This window comes from Pongo abelii, chromosome X (genome assembly GCF_028885655.2).
Source record: "Pongo abelii isolate AG06213 chromosome X, NHGRI_mPonAbe1-v2.0_pri, whole genome shotgun sequence".
Taxonomy (NCBI): Eukaryota; Metazoa; Chordata; class Mammalia; order Primates; family Hominidae; genus Pongo; species Pongo abelii.
This window is the reverse complement of record NC_072008.2, coordinates 93,045,669-93,068,514: the sequence shown is the minus strand read 5'-3', so window position 1 is coordinate 93,068,514 and position 22,846 is coordinate 93,045,669. Positions and strand designations below refer to the sequence as shown.

The following is a 22,846-nucleotide window of genomic DNA, read 5'->3' as shown; positions in this document are numbered from 1 at the left end:
TAAGTAAATGTTCCCATCCCAAATAGGAGAAATTGGCCAAAACAAAGAGGCCACATGCCCCATGCGTGTCCAAAACACAGCTGGGCTGTCATTAGATTTTAAAGCTCCAAAGTAATATTTTTTGGCTTTATGTCTCACGTCAAGGGCATGCTGATGCAAGGGCTGGGCTCCCAAGGCTGCACAGTGCAGCAGGGTCCTGGGCCTGGTCCACAGAACAATTTGTCCTTCCTAGGCCTCCAGGCCTGTGATGAGAGGGGCTGCCACAAATATCTCTGCCATGCCCAGGAGTCATTTTCCTCATTGTCTTAGCTATTAATATTGAGCTCCTTGATTCTTTTGCAAATTTCTGCAGCAGGCTTAAATTTCTCCCCAGAAAATGGGGTTCTTTTCTATCACATGGCCAGGCTGCAAATTTTCCAACTTTTATGCTCTGCTTCCCTTTTAAACATAAGTTCCAATTTCAAATCATCTCTTTGTGAACACATACAACTGTAAGCTTTCAGGAAAAGCCAGATCACCTCTTGAATGCTTTGCTACTTAGAAAATTCTTCTGCCAGATACCCTAAATCATCTCTCTCAAGTTCAAAGTTCCACAGATTTCTAGGGCAAGAGCAAAATGCTGCTAGTTTCTTTGCTAAAGCACAGCAAGCTTGAATTTTGCTCTAGTTCCCAATGAGTTCCGCATCTCTATCTGGGACCACCTCAGCCTGGACTTTGTTACTCACATTACTATCAGCATTTTGGTCAAAATGATTCAACAAGTCTCTAGGAAGTTCCAAACCTTCCCTCATCTTCCTATCTTTTTCTGAGCCCTCCAAACTGTTCCAAGCTCTGCCTGTTACCAAGTTCCAAAGTCGCTCCCACATTTTCAGGTTATCTTTATAGCAATACCCCACTACCAGTACAAATTATCTGTATTAGTTCATTCTAACACTGCTATAAAGATACTATGAAAGACTGGGTAATTCATAAACAAAAGAGATTTAATTGACTCACAGTTCTGCATAGCTGGGCAGGCCTCAGGAAACTTACAATCATAGTGGAAGGTGAAAGGGAAGCAAACACCTTCTTCACAAGGTGGCAGGAGAGACAGAGAGAACGCAGAGGAAACTGCCACTTTTTTTTTTTTTTTTTTTTTTTGAGATGGAGTCTCTCTCTGTCACCCAGGCTGGAGTGCAGTGGCATGGGGATGATCTCGGCTTACCACAACCTCTGCCTCCTAGGTTCAAGTGATCCTCCTGCCTCAGCCTCCTGAGTAGCTGAGACTACAGGTGTGCACCACCACACCCAGCTAATTTTTTGTATTCTTAGTAGAGATGGGTTTCATCATGTTGGCCAGGGTGGTCTTGATCTCTTGACCTCATGATCCACCCGCCTCGGCCTCCCAAAGTGCTGGGATTAGAGGCGTGAACCACCGTGCCCGGCCAAAACTGCCACTTTTAAACCATCAGATCTCATGAGAACACCCTCACTATCACAAGACAGCATGGGGGAAACTGCTGCCATGATCCAATCACCTCCCACCAAGTCCCTCCCTCAACACATGGGGATTACAATTCCAGGTGAGATTTGGGTGGGGACTCAGAGCCAAATCATAACAGCTACATAATGTTTCAGTCAACAATGGACTGCACATATGACAGTGGTTCCCTAAGATTATAATGAAGCTGAAAAATTCTTATCATCTGGTGATATCATAGCTGTCTTAATGTCATAGTGAAACACATTACTCAAATGTTTGTGATGGAGTTGGTGTAAACAAACACTACATTGCCAGTTGTATAATTATATAGCACATACAATTAATTATATATAATATTTGATAATGACAATAAACAATGATGTTACTGGCTTATATATATATATACTATATTGTACTTTTTATCATTATGGTAGAGTTTATTCCTTTATTCCTTCTACTTATTAAAAATAGTTAACTCTAAAGCAGATTCAGGCAGGGCCTTCAGGAGGTATTCCGGAAGAGGGCATTGTTATCATAAGAGATACAGCTCCATGTGTATGATTGCCCCAAAGGCCTTCCAGTGATACAAGATGTGGAGGTAGAAGACAGTGATATTGATTATATTGATTCTGTGTAGGTCTAGGATTATGCGCGTGTTTGAGTTTCCATTTTTAACAAGAATATTGAAAAGAGAAAACAAAAATGTAAAAAACAGAAAAATACTTATAGAATAAAGATATAACAATATTTCTTACAGCTGTAGAATGTATTTGTGTTTCAAGCATCACAAGTTAAAAATATAAAGTTGAAAATATATAAAGTAAAATAATATAAAAGTTAAAAATATTAAGTAAAAAAGTTACAGTAAGCTATAATTAATTATTAAAAACATATTTTAATTAACTTAGTGTAGCCTAGGTGTACAGTGTTTATAATGTCTACAGCAGTGTACAGTAATGTTGTAGGCCTTCACAGTCACTCACCACTCAATCACTAACTCACCTAGAACAACTTCAGGCCCTGCAAGCTTCATTTATGGTAAGTGCCCTATGCAGATGTACCCTTCTTTTATCTTTGATATCATATTTTTACTGTCCTTTTTATTTTTAGACATGCAAATATGTACCATTGTGCTACAACTGCCTACAATATTCAGTACCGTAATACCCTATACGGGTTTGTAGCTATATAATATACCGTATAGCCTACATGTGTAGGCTAGCCCATCTTGGTTTGTAAATACACTGTGATGTTCAGACAAAGACAAAATTGCCTAACAATACATTTCTAAAACTGTATTCCCATTGTTAAGTGATGCATGACTATAACAAGAAAATGGCTCTTCATAGATGGAGATAAGGGTGAAAGGACTGACTAATCAATTTATCAGGGAAGAAGTTTACTAAATAGAGTAATGCTGGATGTTAGGATGTGCATTATTTTATTCGTGCATTATTATTTGCCATTAAGTACAGGATTGTTACTTTCCAGCACACCAGATATTCTCATCAGGCTAACACTGTCATAATGTGAGTTTTTGATGCAAAAAAATTACATATATATATATAATAATCCTAGAGAAATAGCAAGTTATAAAAAAGTAATAAAAACAAGTTGTTCAGTATTTCTGAAGCCCAGAATAAATAATTGGGTCCAAAAATCGGATGCATTGAGTAAAAAATAACAAAAAACTTACCAAGAATATTTTTAAGTAGAAAAAATAAAGTTACCTTCCAGATAAGAAGAAGACATTAAAGGAACTCTAGACCCTGGGGAGAAAAACATGGTATATTTTTTATTTTAAAATAGTGATTACAAAAAGGTTGAATAGAGGGAAAAAAACAGTTTTATGTCTTCTTTACCCATCTCATAAAGTGCAGCAGATACTGCAAAATGATGAAAATCTTCAGGAGTGAAAGATTTTAGAAATACTAGTATGGCAACAGTCTAAAACAAAAATGACACAAATATCTTAACCATTTTATATACTGTATATTATACTGTATATATAATATACAGAATCTAATTTGTACATTTCTGATTTCTTTGGGATTTGCTAATTTCATGAACATTACAAATTATTTTATCTTCTATGCAGTACTTCCTTTCAAATGTTAATGTGTATTTTAGCCATAAATATTCATAAAATTTAAAAACGATGAAAAATTTTATATTTTTTAAACTTAATATTTGCCAAGTCTATGTTCCTGAATTAAATGTGAGAAAATGAAATGGTTTCGACAACAATGTCCAGCAAGAGAAGCAATTCAAATATAAGATTAAGTTCAGCTTTGAGGTCTGTGATACAGTTTCTCTAAATTTCCAAGTTTTCTAACAATAAATTCCTGAAGTTTAAGAGAAGGAAGGTGAAGGATTGAAAATGGAGGATGTGGAGATAAGTGAAGCTCATAGTAAAAATTGCATGAATAATACATAGTGGCAGAATTTGAGACTTTTCTTTAGATCTTGCCACAGGGTTCCAGGAAGCTACCACAAAATAAAGCTCTTAATAAAAATGTGAGCTCCAATTGGGATTTCCCATGGTGATTGGTAGGAATGGAATTTACTAAACTTCCAAAGAAAGTTTTCTCATTTAATTAGATATTCTGAATATAGTAATACATCTCTAAAAATTAATTATCACTTCTTCCAAGGATATTTCTGATACCCTAAATTATGTTTTACCTCTGTTAATAAAATGAACACTAAAAAACAAAAATCAGTGGAATAATTATAATAGCTTTCAAACACAAATACCAGTAATCCTTAGTTCATACTCAGATATTTAGGCACAATCTTTATAACATAGTCAGTTTCAATGTAACCCTGATGTTATGACATAGTCATCCCTAACATATATGGGCTCAGAATAACATCCCCCTTTGATTCATGTGGACTTCTGTTGCACCCTGGAGACACTTTCTTGAAGGAAACCTACAGTTGAGATGCCTCTGCATGTATCAATTCTTACTTCTGTTCATCCCATCTCAGGAAAAGAATTAAAATAATGAAGAGAGAAATAAGGAGTTAAGAAAGGGAGAAAGAGAAAAGCTCAGACTTTGGAAAATAACAGGAGCTTTGATGTTGTCTATGCCGAGCATAAAATGAAGATCTGAAGTGAGACTCTCAACCTTTTTATTCATGCGTTAGTATTTGGCATTAAGTACAGGATTGTTGCTCTTTCCAGCACACCAGATTCATGTACCATTAAATGCGTGCCCTAAAAAGCATTTCTTAATGAAATACCAACTAAGTGATTTGAGGTTGCCTTCTTCTCAATTCTTAAAATGCTTGATATTAATTACAAGTACCATATCAATATAAAAATTTCCAATACCCCTCTTTTTTGGGATATTGTGATCTTAGTTTTTATCAAATGAGAAGAATGATATTACAGCTACTGACATAGATAACTAAATAAATATGGGGATATTTTTAAAAACTTAAGTAAATTTAAAGGAAATCTCTTCATATTTACGTTAGCTAAGTTTCATTTAAGCATTTCATTAGTAAAACAAAATATATTTAGTTAGTTGTACCTTGATAACAGGGCATGGTTTTTGAAAGTGTAATCTTTTCTAAGAAGTGTGTATGTATATGTGTGTGTATCTACATCTATATATCTACCTATCTACATATATATTTATATAAACGTGTTAAATAGTATTGAAACTTTGAGGTGACTGTCATCGAATCATTGTTGTAATTTCCATTTAAAGTTGAAAACATAAAATCAAAACATTAATATAAAAATAAAATAATTTGAAGAAAACCTTTAGAATTCAAATTCATATTATAAATAAACATTGTGTTTTATTTTATCTTTTTGATTTAGTCAAACAGCTGATGTGTTTTCAAAAAACACATTGCTCCAAGTCAATGATCTCTTGGTTTCCACATATTAACTAAGGCAAAAAGGCAGGGGAAACATCAAGCTATCTTTAGTGTACTCTTTTTCTTATAAATGCACTTCATTATTTTCCAGTATTGTAGATGCAACCTTGGCTATAGCAGCTCTCTTAGTGAGCACTGTTCTTTGTTCTTAGATACACATTAAAAATATAAACAATTACAGACAAATATAAACAATCATTCAACAAATCAGTAGCAATTCTTTTTATATTTATTTGTTAATCATAAACTAATGTTTGTGATACAATATGAAAAGTAAATATAGATATTTAAGCTGTTTTTCAAAAACTTATAAATTAAATTTTAAAATTATGTTACAATGAAGCTATTTAAGAATGATTTAATCAACCACCTATACAGTTCTTTCTTAAATTAATCTTAGGAGCACTATTATATTTTTTCTTCAAAATGAAAATATAATGACATACTATATATTAATTTTGCACAGAATATCCCCCCACTTTCACCTTCTTCACAATTTTTTTCAGATTTGTATTTTCACTAAGTGACTAATATTCACATAACCCTGTAAACTTTTATGCTATGCTAGAATGGCAAAAGAAAATTATTTTATGCCAGGGAAAATATCTATTATTTGAGCCTCAGTGGCAGCAGTATCAGCTATTTCATACATTTTTATGTTTTGGCAAGTATTCGCTTCTCTTTTAATGACCTAAAATTTAGTGGAACAAGTCAATTGTATTCATTTATTTTTGCAAGCTACTTTTAATACAAAAGTAAAAAATACATGATAACCACACCCTTACTAGTATATAGCTGTCAAGGGAAGACTAACTAAATTATCTAGAGGGATGACAAAGGGAATTTCAAGAATCTTATGTAATTTCTGACAATTTGGCTTAAAGAAGAGAAAAACTGCAAGGTAACTTTAAAAGTCATCATAGAAATTTTTACATATTTATATTTATCATCAGCTTTATACTGCTGAAGGGAGAGTGAGAATAGGGCCGAATTTGTTTTAGGGTAATTGTTGTTTAGTTTTCAGAGAACTTGTCAGTAGTATTCAAATTAACTCCTTATTTCTTGAACAAAGTTGCAAAATTGATCTACTTCAAAATATTAACAGTTTAAATGGGAATTCATTTGGTTCTCGATTACCCAAATTTATTAATTCATTCTTGCATTGCTATAAAGAAGTATCTGAGACAGAGTAATTTATAAAGAGAAGAGGTTTAATTGCCTCATGGTTCTGCAGGATGTACTAGAAGCATAAGCCCGGCATCTGCTTGGCTTCTGGGAGGCCTCAAAAAACTTAACAATCATGGCAGGTGAAGGAGTAGGCACCGCACATGGTTGGAGAAGGAGCAAAAGAGACGGGGAGGTGCTATGCACTCTTATCAATCAGAGCTTGCAAGGACTCACTCACTATCATGACAACAGCACCAAAAGGATGGTGCTAAACTATTCATAAGAAATTACCCCCATGAGCCAATCACCTCCCACCAGGCCCCACTCTCAGCATTGGAGATTACAATTTGACATGAGATTTGGGCAGAAACACAGATCCAAACCATATCACAAAACAACTAATGAACAGAAGCTGAAAGACCAGATGAATCCCTAGCCAGAGACCCTGTTGCCTTGCTGTTGAACTGAGAGTATAGAGAAGCCCCCAGGTGCTAATAGACAATTTACAGAGTATAATAGTTGCTCCTGAGTTGGCTGAATGTTTTAGATATTTTCTGCAAAGAGTGGAGCAAGATGATTTAACTATTTTTAGGATACTAAGGTTTGTAAAATGTCCTAATTTGATACGGTAGTTATAGGATTTAAAGTGTCACAATTATTTCACATATTTAACTCCAAATAATTTTGTGATCAGCCTAATCTAAGCACTTTCTAGTATCTTCAGCTATCATGATGATTGAACATTCATAATTTTATCAGAAGGAAGAAGTAAAATATGCTGCTGTGAGAAGCCAGGCATTAGGAAATTTGGCTTATAGTCCCAGCTTTGCCACTCATTAGGTGTGGTCATTCTTTATAAGTCCCTTTACTTCTAAAATGCTAATGTATCTGTAAATATGCAATTATTATAAGGTCAATTCAATGGAAGTAGAAAGGATGAAAAAAATTCAGAGCAAATATTTTCTTCATCCTCAGATATGTACTAGTTGTGAAATTATAGTATATGTACTTGTTCTAATCATTTACGGAGTTCAAGTGTATCTACAATACTTAATATAGAAATAAAAGAAAATCTTGATCAGTTGCAAGAAGTATACAAAGTGCTATCAAACTTTCTTCTCCACTTTACTAAGATCAGACAAGTGCTTTGGAAAGGTGATTATTTAACATATTAAATCTCTTAATCAGATTCATAATTTGTAAAGAAGGGCTTAATTTTTCATCTCATTTTCCACCTTCTATTCTTGCATTAAGCTTTCTATGTTTGCATCTTAAGAGGTCTTGAATCATTAACCCTACTTCCATCTTAGTTATCCTGAATAGCTTCTATACTGTTAAACACCAAGTGATCCATGCCAAGTTGCTGTTTTGTAATTGCTCTTAAAGCTTTTATGAGTGGTTGTATTTTTTATTCCAACTTTATTATGAACTCCTTCAGGGAAGGACCTCCATTTCTATTTCTTTGCCATCCTTCCACATAACATGTAGGAGAGGCGCAAGGTTAAATTAATGCTGTTGACTCTATTGTTTTTAAGCATCCACCTGGTCAACATGTGGGAACTTGTAAGTCACAGATTCAAGTCTTAGATTTATTTCTTTCAAGTTTACCATTATCAATATATCAAGTGTTAGATTTCTGTAAGAATCCTGATAAACTGGGCTGTCAGGAGTTAATAAAGTGTTTTTTTTTAAAGTTTGGTTCCTGAGTCAATATTACCTGAGAAGTTTGTTAAAAATTCAAATTCCTATGTTCTACCCCCAAACCAATAAGTCCAATTCTGTGATACTGGATACTGAACAACTACATTTTTAATGAGCTCCCTACGTAACTATTGGGCATAGTGAAGTCCAAGATCTTATTTAGCAATGTCAGGAAAGAGAATTGTCCCAGGAGTAGCTACATTTACTAGGGTCTCTGAAAATGAACTGCCCCCATCATTCTACTCTGTTACAACCTTTATAACTTTATACATTTAACAGACTTGCTTTCTTTTATTCCTGCTGAGTTTCTAACCTTGGGGTTTTCCATTCTTCTTTTTTGTGTCCCCTTTATCACAGACTCCCATTTCCGGTTTTGTGGCCTTGACTAGATAAACTGATCATCACTCCTAATTGAAACTCTCTTTACTTAATAACCTGGTTTCAATGTTCTTTATTCTTGGACTGTACCCTGATTTTTGTTTAATTCATTCATTTTGGCTCTACAGAAAGCTCTTGAATTCCTTTCCCTCATAGAAGGTTTTTACTGACAAATTTTGGGGGTGAAAATAAGCAAGCTCATTACTAACAATGAGAAAATTGAGTAGGTTTTAAGATCTAAGCTATGTGTTTGTTTTAAGGAGATAAATTTTTATCACACTATGCTGGCTACTATAATTCTTTGCTTACAGTACTTGTTGAAATTTCTAATGTAGTATCCTAGTTGCCTAATTAACATGGAACATTAAGTGCTTCTGGATTAAGGCATTTAAATTATATTGACCTAAATGTTTTATAATTGGACATTACATCCTCAAAGAAAATGAATCTCTTTATTGTCTTATCAAGGTACATTTTATTTTTTACATTTGGCATGGTCTTTATTCAAAAAAAGGATATTAAAAAGTATGGTTTTATGTCTCCAAATCTTCTCTGAGATTATCTGCTATGTCCAGCCATTTTTTGAAAAACACAATATTGCAGTATCATGACTGTTCTGGAAACAAACATTTTCTTTCTGAAGCATATGCAGTCTACACTGTAGGGCTCACATATAGAGAATTTAATAATAAAAGATCAAGATTAAAGACTCTATACTCTTCTAGGGAACTACAGAAAAGTTTTCCTGATTGTTCTCATGACTAGGTTTTTTTGCCAAAAGGAATACTTTTCTCTTCCAGTTAAGGTATAATATTAATCATTATATTAATTGTACTCAATTTGAGTATATTAAAACTTTTCTGTATTACTTAGCCACTAATCCTAAATCTTGTTTTTCACCATTTTGACTTTAAACCTTTACACTAGAATATTGAATGATGCACATAGTACCATTATAGCCCTGGAGTATTTTGAGTTGGATTATGAATTAACATTTACTGGTGAGTTTCATAATTTCCTGTTTTTGTTATAGTAATTATCATCTTTTCATTTCTAGTTGCAGTACTCTCTTAAGTATTTCTTGTAAGGCCAGTCTAATGGTCATAAATTCCCTTGGCTTTTGTTTAGGAAGGTCTTTACTGTTTCTTCATTTGTAAAGGTTAGCTTTGCTGAACATGGGATTAGTGAAAGACAGTGGTTTTTTTTTCCTTTTATCACTTTGGATATATAATTGCATTTTCTCCTGACGTGAAAAGTTTCTACTGAGAAATCTGCTGAAAGTCCAATGAGTATTCCCTTAAATGTGATTTGGTCCTTACCTTTTGTAGCTTTTAGAATTCTCTCTCTGTCTTTGATTTTGGACAGATTGTTTATAGTCTGCCTCAGAGGAGCTATATTTGGGTTGAACATAATTGGAAACATTTGAGCTTCCTGAATCTGGATGATCGTGATAAGATGCCATACTTGGAAAGTGTTTAGCTACTTCGTTAAACAGGTTTTCTGTGACTTTCTCCATCACTTCTCCCTGGAACACTCTTTTTTTTTTTTGTCTTGCTCTGTTACCTGGCTGGAGTGCAGTGGCACAATCTTGGCTCACTGTGACCTCTGCCTCCTGGGTTCAAGCGATTCCCCTGCCTCAGCCTCTCGAGTTGCTAGAACTACAGGCATGCACCTCCACACCGAGCTAATTTTGTACTTTTTTTTTTTCACAATACAAACATACAATTTTATTTTATTTTATTTTATTTTTCTTGAATTTCTTTTATTATTATTATTATACTTTAAGTTTTAGGGTACTTTTAGTAGAGACGGGGTTTCACCATGTTGGCCAGGATGGTCTCAATCTCTTGACCTCATAATCCACCTGCCTCGGCCTCCCAAAGTGTTGGGATTACAGGCGTTAGCCATGGCGCACAGCCTCGAGCACTGTTAAACTGTGAGTTTCTTTATTTAATGGTGTCTCATAAGTCCTGTGGGCTTTATTCATTCTCCTTTATTATTACTTTTTCTCTGACTGAGTTATTTCAAAAAGCTTGCCTTTGAGTTCAGAAATACTTTCTCCTGCGTAATCTAGTCTATTATTAAGCTTACAATTGTATTTTTATTTCATTATGAAATTCTTCAGCTCCAAAATTTCTGCTTAATTCTTTTTCATTATATCTATCTCTTTGTTGAATTTTTCACTTAGATCACAAATTGTTTCCCTAATTTTTCTGAATCGTTTGTTTGAATTTTTTTGTATCATGTTGAGTTTCCTTATAATCATTATTTTAAATTCCTTTTCAGGCATTTTGTAAATATTCTTTCTACGTTCCCTATTCTTTCTAGGCTTTAGATGCCTAGGTCTTAGTTTTACCATCAGGCGTAGGCTCCTGGCAGCCAAGGTTGTGATGCTACAGAATTTCATTCTCCAGTGATCTGTTACTGGAAACTTATCATGTTTCTTTGTATGTATTATGTTTCCTTGCTTTTTCATGTTTCTTGTGTGCTCAGGTTGTTATCTGTGCATCTAGTAGAACAATTGTTTTTTCTTCCAATTTTGTGAGTAGCTTTCCCAGAGAGAGTCTTTCTTACCTACAGATGAATCCTAGAGTGTCACTTTTATATGGTATATATGTCAGTGGCGTAGGCTGTGGAGCTCTGGGATGGCAGTGTCACCGTTTTGCTGGGAAGGAAACACCAGGCTGGTTGTCATGTTGAATGTGGGGGAGTGGAAAGCTCTCCAGGGGGTTGGAACAGCCACTAAACTGGCTATGAGGCTGGGCATGGGCACACACATATATGTGCGGGTGTGGGAAGCTGGCAAGTTGTTCAGAAGATTCTCTGCTGTGCAGGTCCAACTCTTTCCTAGGGAGGAGAGTGTCACGTGGCTTTGGTTGCCTAGGTCTTCGTTTTAACATCAGGCCCAGGCTCTTGGCAGCCAGGGTTGTGGTGCTGCAGGCACCCATGTGAATGTGATAAAATGATGATGAGGTCTCAGGGACAAAGAGTATAAGTGGTTATTGGCCTCCAATGCAGGACACACTGTAATGGTGAGTCCAGTTTCAAGATGGTGCTCTGATGCAACAGCTTAGGATACAGGGTTGCAGAGCTATATTTTTAAGAACGTTCTCAAAAGCTTGGAATCTTTTATAGTAGATTAGGTAATACATGTCAAGATGACAATTAGTGTAAATATAAAAGTGAGGTGTTTCTAACTGCCTGGGAAAACTTCCTTGCAAAAATCTCATTAACTAAAAATTGCAGATTATTTTCATCTGTTGTTCAGGAAATTCAATGACAAATTTTTCCATTGTTTTCATTATTTCATTCCATAGTTTGATAGTTTTCACTGATTCTTCATTGTCTACAACAGTACCTCTTAAATTTTCTTGTAAAATGGAACTTTTTGAGAACCTGAGGAAAGAGAATGGAACCTCTCCCTCAAAATATTCACACACACAATATATTTTAGAGATTTCTTGAGGATTAATAAGCTCTGACTTCTAAGAAAATGTCCAGAGTCCCTATCTTGTCTTTTAAGAGCCTCCATAATATAGCTCTGACCTTCTTTTTCAGTCTCCTCATTTTGTACTCTTCTCCAATATATGTCTTTCATTTCGACAAAACTGAAGTCTTCCATTGGAGTATACATTAAACTTCTCTGCTTCATTACCTTTTTCCCTAGAAAGGCAATAGAAAGGTTTTTCGTTCTTCCTATAATTAATTATTTCCCATAGCTGTATTAAAATATGTCCATTCCTCAAGCTTAATCTCAAATTATGTCACCTCCATGAAACATTCCAAGATTGTTCTGGCCAGAAAGATTTTCTTTTCTTTGAATGCCTATGGAGCTCAATGACTAAGCAATTTAAAGTATTCTTATATTGCACTTCTTTTTTAAGGTCATGAAACCTTTCAAGTGAATACACTTTATCTCTCCAACTATGCCATAAGCCTCTGGTGAAAATTAGCACATATTATTTACCTTTTTATTCATTTGTATGAGTAGGAAACCATCATGCACATAAATGAGGGCTCAATAAATAATTCTTGAATGGAGGAAACATTAATAGAAAACCAACATCTTAAACAACTGAATTTTGGCATGTTGCAACATACTTCAGACTAAATTAAGTAGCTGTGTTGCTTACAATTTTATGTGACAGTCTGTTACTCATGCATTGTTTTCAGTTTTGTTACAGGTGCTGTAATCAACATTAACCAGAAAAGGACACCTAAGTCTCACTGTGCTGATAGCAGTCTAGTTTTACAGGAAAAGGGTAGACAAGAAATGTAATAGATAGCTTCCCTTTAGTAAGCTACCCAGGGCTTGATGAAGAACCAATTGCTTCTGTTATATAAGCGCCGAGAAAATTGCAAGGTATTTAGTATGGCTACTGATGAAGAAAGAGCAATAGACTATGTGGGGAGGAGGGCAAGACACACATTCTGTACAGTTAATATTTGAAAGTCTGCAAGGGATGAGTCATAGTGACTAATAGTGATAAGCTAAGGAATGTTAACCGGAAGTTACAAAGAACTATGAATTCACTGCTGATAGTTTCAATAAATATCATCATTGATAATTGGTCTCTTTCAGTGCAAATGATAGTGTAAGTATAATATATATGTATTGATTTAGAAAATACGTACGTTATAGTGTTTCCAGAGTAAACCTTTATGTAATGGTTAATGTTCAAAATTTCAATGATGCTCATTTAATCCTAAAACATCAGATGACTGAAAACTATTTGATTTAAGTTTTCTCACTTCTAGTCACCTTTTCTTAGATAGTTATTTTTAGTCTACTTGTAAAATCTTATTTCTCAAACAAACACCATAGCTGAAAATTTTCCATTCTTCATGGTGAAATGATTATCTAAATGGAATAGAAACACCATAAGTAAGATATGCTCAATGACTATATTTTTCTTTTAGCATAGGAAGATAATAAAAATTTTTATATAATAAAGACTGTCTTATATCTGTCATTGTTTTTCTTTTGGAGATAAATCACAGCAACGTAAATATTATTTTAAAGTAGCAGGCCATATTTTTATTTGAAAATACAAATAAATATATACCACTTCATTAGTGTTCGTGGAATCCTCAGTGATTAAAAAATAAGTTTTTCTATTATACCCAACTGTGATTTTATTAGTTGCTACATCCTTAAAATTGATATACACTGAATGATAGCCACAATTAATATCATGTTAATCAGATTTGATACTGCATGTAGTTACTAGATGTTATCAGAACTTTAGCTAACTTCCTTAGGATTGCCTTTAGGATATTATCTTGTTTCTAATGTATAGGATTTATGCATTAGAGATGGTAACAGCCCATTGATTTTGACTCAGTATTACGTTAACTAGTTGCCAACAAACACAAGCAAAACAAACGACAACCAATACCCAGTTTTCCCAATTAGATGGTCCTTTATTGCTGACTTAGGAAATTGATTCACTCAGATAACCCTTGCTAAAATGTTGCATTTTTTTAAAGAAAACCTGTGATAGTTTAATCAGAATAGAGTCCCCACATACTCCGCACTCAATTTATTTTACTATTAACATTTTGTTAGTAACGTAAATATGTTACAATTAAGTAACCAATATTCATACATTATTATTAACTAACGTCCATTTTTGTTCAATTTCCTCAGTTTCCACCAAAGGTCCGTTTTCTGTAACACATCACATTTATATTTCATGTCTCCTTTGGCTCTTCTTGGTTGTGACAGTTTCTCAGATTTTCTTTTTTGATAATACTGACAGTTTCAGGAGTATAGACCAGGTATTTCGCAGAACGTCCCCCTATGTAAATTTCTCTGATGTTTTTCTTATGATTAGATTGGAATGATGGGGGTGGGGGAGGAAGATAACAAAGGTAAAATATTATTGTCATTACATCACACTAAGTGTATATACTGTCAACATGATTGAACAATATTTTAATGTTTAAAATGTTTAATTGACAGTTAATAATTATGCTTATTTATGGGGTACAATGCAATGTTTTGATCTATGTATACGTTAAAAAGATTCGATAAACTAATTATCATATCTGTCACCTCACCAATTTATTTTTATTTTTTGGTGAGAATGTAAAAAATTTTAGCAATTTTGAGCACTTTTGATGTTAAACTTGAGTATCTGGCTAAGCTCATATTTGTCAGACTTCTCCACTAATGGTATAAATTTACACTTTCCTGCCATTCTTTCATACCGTACTCAACCCTTTGGAAAGAAGTCACTATGTGCGGCTTACACTTAAGGCCCAGTATTCTGCTCAACCTCTTTGAGGGCAGAGTGCTGGCATAAATTATTTGAAATTCTTCTGCACAAAAAAAGTCTTTTTTCTTTCATTTATTTATTTATTTTTATTTATTTATTTTTTTGAGACGGAGTCTCACTCTGTCGCCCAGGCTGGAGTGTAGTGGCGCAATCTCGGCTCACTGCAACCTCTGCCTCCCGCGTTCAAGCAACTCTCCTGCCTCAGCCTCCCGAGTAGCTGGGATTACAGGTGCCTGCCACCACGGCCGGCTAATTTTTGTATTTTTAGTACAGACGGGGTTTCACTATGTTAGCTAGGCTGGTCTCGAACTCCTGACCTCAAGTGATGCGCCTGCCTCGGCCTCCCAAAGTGCTGGGATTACAGGCATGTGCCACCGTGGCCGGCCTTCTCATTTACTCCATCATTTATTTATATCGGTATGGACTCGTGGGTGTTTATTTTATATTATGATTTGCAATCCAATAGTATTTCATTTTGCTATTTAAATTGTTCCAGTTTTGGCTATTGGGAGCTTTTTTAGTTGATCCCTGTGTCCCTTTGACACACCTACATCATTTTTTTGAATACTTATTTTCTGGCACCATAAGATGTTCCAGGTTCACCTTTCAGAATATTGATTTTGACTTAAGTTTTTTAACTGAGGATCCAGTGTTCCCCAGTGCTCCTCCTTGATATCAGTTTTTCTTTCTCCTTTAAATAAAATAATTTCACACTGGTAAAAATGCATACATACACATATATGTGTACATATATGTATAAAACACTGCAATTATTTTCACTAATAAAGTCATATGACTTATAATGTCTTAAGGCATCAACAAGATTAGCATTAGGGGCAAGAGTCAGAAAGAAGACATACAAGTTTCCAAAAAAGTCTTTAAAGTACAAAGTGACTGAACGTTTGTGCAATTTTCAACACGTCAATATAATTAATATGCTGCTCTTGACATCACTAATTAATATGCTGCTCTTGACATCACATGTTACATAATACAATGCATTTTGAAGCCTTTATTTCTATTTCCAAATGCAAAAATTAAATGATGTCTTTCACATATCAGAAATAATAACTATGTTTAATCTTATAAAAGAATATGTCTCCAAAGTATCACCAAGATCCTTAAATGAGAGTCCCCAAATTTTGAAATATTAAATATATTTTAATGAATGTTAACTTAATGATATATGTGATACCATACTGTCAGGAATGAGACAATGAGACATGAGGACCATGGTACCTCACTCTCAGGATTGAGGCAATGAGTAGCAAGGATTTGAGATCAACCAGCAAAGGTTTCATCTCTAAAAATGTTAGGAATCATTGGAATAAATTTAAATTTTTTGTCGTAATGTTCTAAATGTAGTAAAGCAATTGAATAACTTATGTAATTTTGTGCGGTGTGTTTTAAACCGTAGGCAAAAAGATTTAACCTTAACCTTTCTGTAAATAACAATATAATTTTAGTTCATTTCTCATTCCTTCATTTGACATAAAAGTCTCTGTTGAATAATGCAGTGCAAAGTTAAGTGAAGCAGGCCTAGTTCTGAACTTCAGAAAATCACACTATTTTCACCTCGTAAGAAGACAGGCAACAACAACATTAACAGATATCATACCTGGAGAAATACCAATTGTAGATGTGAACACCAGCTTCACATTCAAAGATTTTCCTTGGGGGCAGGGGAAAATATATGTAAAGTGCTCCACGCTTGGCACACAGTAAGCGTCAACAAAAGGTACTTCTTATTTTTAATGTTGTATTAGTATTGTTTTGTTATTGTTACCTTTCCAAAGTCATTTCCTACCACTCTCTCTGTTGAGCGTGCTTCTCCAGATACACTATCAACCACAATCCCATCTCAGGTCCCATGAAATTGATTTCTTCCTGGAAAGCACTCCCTGCAGATACCCACATATCTCATTTTCTGCTTTATGGGAAATAATTTTACAATAAGTTTCACTGTTTTAGACTTAGAATTTCTCTTATGCGTGAGTATTTCCCTAGCAGATTTCATAAAACAGATGGGTTTGTGTTGAGGATGAAGACCTAAATACATTTGACCCTATCTGAATCGCTTTGTTAAAAAAGGTAAATACACTATCATGTGTCTATTTTCATAAAAGGCAGAGGTCTCTGTATGAGGCACGTGCCACGCTGGCTGAATAGCCATATCCCCAGAGGGCAAAAGAGCAACATGGTTACAGGATGGCTGGAAAGTCACCTCCGTGGCCATGGACCACGCATGTGATCCTAAAATCACTATAATGAATAACAGGGCAGGACATAATTTTTAGTTCACCGGTTAAGTTAAGGAATATTTTGAACATTAATCAATGGACTCTGTGGGGACATGTGGCATTGATTTGTACTTCATCCAAAAAGCCTTCTCTATCTGAAGGAGTGCCCTCTACTTCACTCTATTCTTTCGAATTAATTTTTCTCATATTATTTATAATCACCTAAATATTATAATTTGGTTTGTTTTTATTGCCTCTCTCTTCCCATTAGAATGTATATTCAATGATTCAATGAAAACAGATTTCTCTGTTTTGATCCTGTTTTATCCCTAACGTCTAGAAGAGTGCCTGGAACACAATGAATGCTCAATCTTTGCGGAATAAATTATTAATAAATTCTAAGTCTTATTCATCCAATCCTACTTTCTTTTGGATAGCAACATATACAATAACATCTGCTCATTTTTTCTAGGCAAACCTCACTTGAAACTTGGAAAGGGCTCTAGTAAAGAAAGAATGGAGTCTTTTCTAGCAGTGCACAGATGACAAAAATATTTAAAGTCACATATCAGTACAGTTGATAGGTTGTGCAAAAGCCTGAAACCCCAACAGGTAAAATGAGGGCATGGTCCCCATTCCTGACAATTCCTTAGAATTAAACAGCTCTGTAAATGTCCAATTTTGTACTGGGGCATGTTCTTGGCCCATAAATGGTTCATTTGCACTTTGTTCAATGTCTTCGAACACAAAGAGGAAATCACGACATCTCTTTCAGTAAATGCAGTAAGCATGATTTTTCATGTTAACACTGTGACATCCATCTGTATACTTATGCAATAATATGTTTATGAGCAATTGCAAATACCTATATATATGATTTCATAATTAAATACTCTGTCACATAGGAAGCATCATCATAATACAGTGTTAAAATATGTGTTCTTTTTGTTGGAATGCTATGGTTGAAATAAGGAAAGGGAAGCAAAGATGCAGAGTTAGTTGATAACTAGGACAAAAGTAAAATGATAATTGAGCACAGGTCTCTGATGACCAGCATACTGGTATACGAATACTCACAGTGTGGGATCACAATACGGAGCTGTTCCTAAATGCTCTATGTACTTATAATTGAATTTCGTATGAATACATTTGGATTTTTAACTTTCCAAACCAACATGTTAACATAACTTTAACAATGTTGGCTTTAATATCCCTTCCAGGACTAACTGTGATTTATTCTGCTATTATTGCATGTTTGCAATTTAGTCCATTCTCTATTTATTCCCCATAATATTTGTAGAAATCTGGATGGCTTAAAGAGCCTTACTTTGCTCTGAGCGTCATAGCTCATCTTGTGCTAGTATGATAATTCTCCACACTCACTACTGTTTTCTTTTTTAAAAAACCACTGAAGTTATATTGAGGGGATGGCAGCCTGCTGCCAACTTGTTAGGATCTTTTCTTCCTGCTCCCCAATATTGCTTAAGAAGAGAGGCACTGGAGAAGCAAGGCATCAGAAAGCTCCTTCTCAAATGATGCTGGACCAAGACAGGAAGATTTAGAATGGTTAAGGAGAAGGTAATAAACCATCGTATTTCAATTAATAAGATCTTCAATTTAGCCCCTCTTGCCTAAGATATCCTTGGCACACCTATAAAACCATTTCCTGTATGTATATTAAGAAAATGTTAGCTTTCCAATGAAACCATAGAATAATTAACAAGGCATTTCTTTAGAAAATAAAAAATGTCAGGAATAAAATCAAAGGATAAATGCGCTTTTTAAAACTGTCACTTGATGACGCTTTAAATTTGACATTTTACCTAACATTTTTTCTAACGTCTATTTTATTGTAAATATTCCCATACTAGAAAATTAATTCACGTATTCTCAAATAATTTTGTTCCAAGGTTACAGTTGGTAATTTAAATTTCTCTACAGCAGAGTTAAATTCATTTATTAATCTCCAAATTCAGCAGTTTTTTTAAAATTGCTCTTGGTGAGGAGAACAAATTTGAAAGCCTGCTGAACTTAAAATTATGGACTCTATATTACTTTGAGAGTCTTATTTGTTGTACCAAATGCAACCTGCAATCCCTACAGTTATATAGCTTTTCCACGAGCAAGCACAAAATATTTAGGAAAATTTCACACATACGTGCTTTATTTCCTGAGAAGTTTATATGGCAGACAATCTAACATTATTATTTAATGTCATTTCACAAAGTCTTCTGCATGTTTATATTCAACAAGACTGAGTTCCTATAAAGGCATCATTTTGCTGTCATGTTATTAGGCTGCTTCTTCTTCTGATATTCTGTTTTGAATTTATGAAAGCAAGACACTGTGAGGTTGTTTTATTGGGAAAACTTATATTAAGAAGCAAATCTGCCAGTTCTTCTTCTCTATTTTTATGTAGAGACATAGTATGCCAGATAACCAGGTTTCCAAATAAATTAGCATGTTGAACTACTATATGATCTAAAATGCACAAAAACACTTATTTTTCTATGGTAGTACTGAATATTAATTACATTGCCAATATTATCAACTGTGTCTAAAACACATTGGAACTATAAAAATGTCTGATAGTGAAAAAGCAAAAAACAAAGAGATAAGGATACACTAGGTTAAGTTATAGTTGACAGTATTAGAGAACAGAACGTAATTTTCTTGCACTAAAACAATACCGGTGGGCATAAAAGTAAAGACAAAATCAAATGTTTTATGAACTATACCCAAACTACACTATATCGTCACTGTTTATTCAATTTTCATTTTATGTAAAAGCTGAAATGCTCCATTTCCCGCTTTAAGATCACATTGCTGTAAGTAGCATCTTATTACCTGCTTTATGCAGAATATTTTCATGCTTGCAAAAACTAGCTATGAAAGTAATACAACTTGAAATGAGTCTCCGAATGCCAAATATTCCATATTGTCACATAAAGATAACACAGTTTTAAGAGTCAATATCACAACTATGTACTAAGGAAACAGATAAGGATGTGCTGATCAGTCACAGCTTTTATTTTGTTAAAGTTGGCCTAACTCACAATGTCAGAAAGAGTTCTCCGTGATTCATAACACTTGCACAAAGAATTGCATTTAAACATCTGAGCCACGGAGTGTATTTATAGAACATTAGTAATTACAATAAACATCTCTTAGAATTGAACTGAATTCTTAATGAAAATAGGAGAAGTAAACTCATAACCCACCCCCCAAATTTCCAGTAATTATAAAGACGTATTCATTATTGCTGTTTTCTTTTATAAACTTAGAGGAAACGGTTTCTGAGAGGCCCTGATTGGCTGAATACAAACTCAGAGATTATTATGACACTTTCTACTTAAACACTAAACATGAATTGTAGAGGATAAGTTAACTGAAGTTACGGCTTTCAGTTATGCGACCAAAACTCTTACCTTGCTGTAGAATCTTCTATGTTGTCATCAGCCATCATCTCCAAATCTTGTGCGCGTTTCTCACAAGCTTCTTTGAATAAATTCTTCTCTGGAACTGCCTTAGGAGTATCTTCATTTGCTTGAAAATGTACTATCAGATTATGTTGCTGCAAATTCTGAACGCCTCTCTGATGGGCAGGGGCCGGTCCTGGCACTGGTGCCAGTATATTGTGGTGGACAGGACTGTTGCTTTTCTTCAGTCCGTTTCTGTCCCGAGAGTGGCTCTTCAACCTGCCCTGAACCGGGGTCCCTCTATGCTCATATCCTTCCTGCTGAAGACAGCTTCCAGTGTTGGTGGAACCTTGAAAAGGATGACTAAACCACCTCCAGCGTAGCCTTAGGATCTGTTTCACATCAAACTCTTTCTTGCCAGACACTGACATCGTAGCAGGAGGAAAGACAAAAGCCTTCTCTCACAGAAAGGAAACGGAGCCTTTGTTATCTCTTGTTTTTCTGCCTCTTCTGTAGAACTAACAAAAGCACAAGTGCCGAGAGCAGTCTTTCTTGCTTTCTCTCCCCTCCCCCACTGCCTATGATACACTGTGAATACTTGTAGCCTTCTAGCAGAAGCAGAAGGCTGCAGCTAACAGTGTAGGTGGGAACCCATGCTGACAGGATGATGAGGTCAGACCTTAAACAAGTAAATCAGCTTACCACAGGAAAGCAGCCACCACAACACTCTCCAGCTGTTAGATTTGCAGGCTTGCTGCCCTACTGCTTGGACTTGTAAATATCTAGCCCTGCTTCTTCAGTATCAAAGTACAGTAGCTGCAGCCGAAACCCAGGCAAGTGAGCCAAAGCGAAGTGTTTAAACTTATTTTCTTCTAGATTCCTTCTACTCACGCCTCCCCTGCTAGATTCATTTCTCAGTAGCCCACTTCTAAAAATGTGCCACTTTGTTCCATGATAATATGCGACAGAGGAATTCATTATAATCTATTTTGAGATTCCTTTTATGGAAACTTTGAAAATGGTTCATTAAGGGAAAGCATCAGTACCCTCATGCGGGTTCGTAATTAGTTTTTACAAAATTAATCTGAAAATGTGAAAGTCTCTATATGAATATTTACCTGAAAACTTGACAAATTTTAGAAACATATAAGAAAGTGTTGGTTGCCCATGTAGAAATGGTATTTTTAGTCTACATATGGAGGAAGAAAGCAGTGCTTTTCCAAGCTAGTTAGGTTAAAAGAGATGTCTTCTCTCAGTTACCACAGCTTGAAAATGAATAGTTCATTCTGGCTCCGTGCCTGGATACACACCTTCTTATCATGCCCTTTACTTTCACAGGCAGTGTTAAAGGTTTATTTTCTTTGTTCAAAAACCCTTATGAAAGGATGAACAGAGTATGTTTTGAATTAACTCCAAATCATCACACTGCTCAGGAATAACTGTGCCCAAAGTAGTTTGAGATCTGAATCATAATTGCTACTTTGTACAGATGGACATGTTTACAAAAGACAGTCATGTATCAAGAATGCATTTACCATCGACATTTTGAAATTCAGTTTGTACTTTATCCAGTTCTCATGTCGTGCATACAGGCGATAAAGGGGAAATTGTGCTAGCGTATGCCTAGAAAGAATACTGAAGTTGGAAGATTTTGCTTTTAGTTTGACTTTATGGTTAATGAGCTGTGTGACCTTGGACAAGTCACTTTACTTTTTTGCATCTCAATTTCTTCATATATATATTATACAGAGTCTAGACAGATTTCTATGTTTTCAAAAGCACTCAGATGTAATGGATTTAAAAACAACTGAAGAGAGAATAAAATGAATCTCTCTAAGTTTTGATAGGCATTTTATCTGTGGTTTTCTTTAAATTCAATTATATCTCTCCCTTTCCCCTCTTGTTTTTGTAGGTGTGATAGTTAATTTATGCATCAACCTGACTGAGCTATGGGATGTTTCCATGAGGGTATTTTTTTTTTTGGATGAGTTTAACATTTAAATTGATAGACTGAGTAAAGCACATTCTCCTCTCTAATTGGGTGAGGCTCATCCAATCAGTTGAAGGCCTAAATACAACAGAAGGCTGACATTTCCCTCAATAAGAGAGAATTACTCTTGCCTCACTGCCTTCTATCTGGAAGATGGGATTTCTTCCTGCCTTTAGACTTTAACTGAAACATGGCTTCTTCCTGGATTTCAAGTCTGCCAGCATTTGGGCTGGAAATATACCATTGGCTCTCCTCAGTCTCCAGCTTGCCAACTGCAGATCTTGGGACTTGTCAGGCTCCATAATCATGTCATC

The 22,846-nt window shown here is 34.9% G+C and overlaps 1 protein-coding gene across 2 annotated transcripts in view; it reads right to left on the bottom strand.

The window, feature by feature from the left end:
• The window catches only part of KLHL4 (kelch like family member 4), a 159,023-nt gene extending 137,829 nt beyond the window's left edge, over positions 1-21,194 (bottom strand). The window contains exon 1 of one of the 2 annotated variants that reach the window (XM_024241144.3): positions 20,552-21,194. In XM_024241144.3, the coding sequence (XP_024096912.1) occupies positions 20,552-20,973 (422 nt within the window). In that variant the 5' untranslated portion in view covers positions 20,974-21,194. The remainder of the gene's footprint in view (positions 1-20,551) is intronic. The other variant, XM_002831856.6, reaches the window with a different exon arrangement.
• Positions 21,195-22,846: the final 1,652 nt, after the last annotated feature.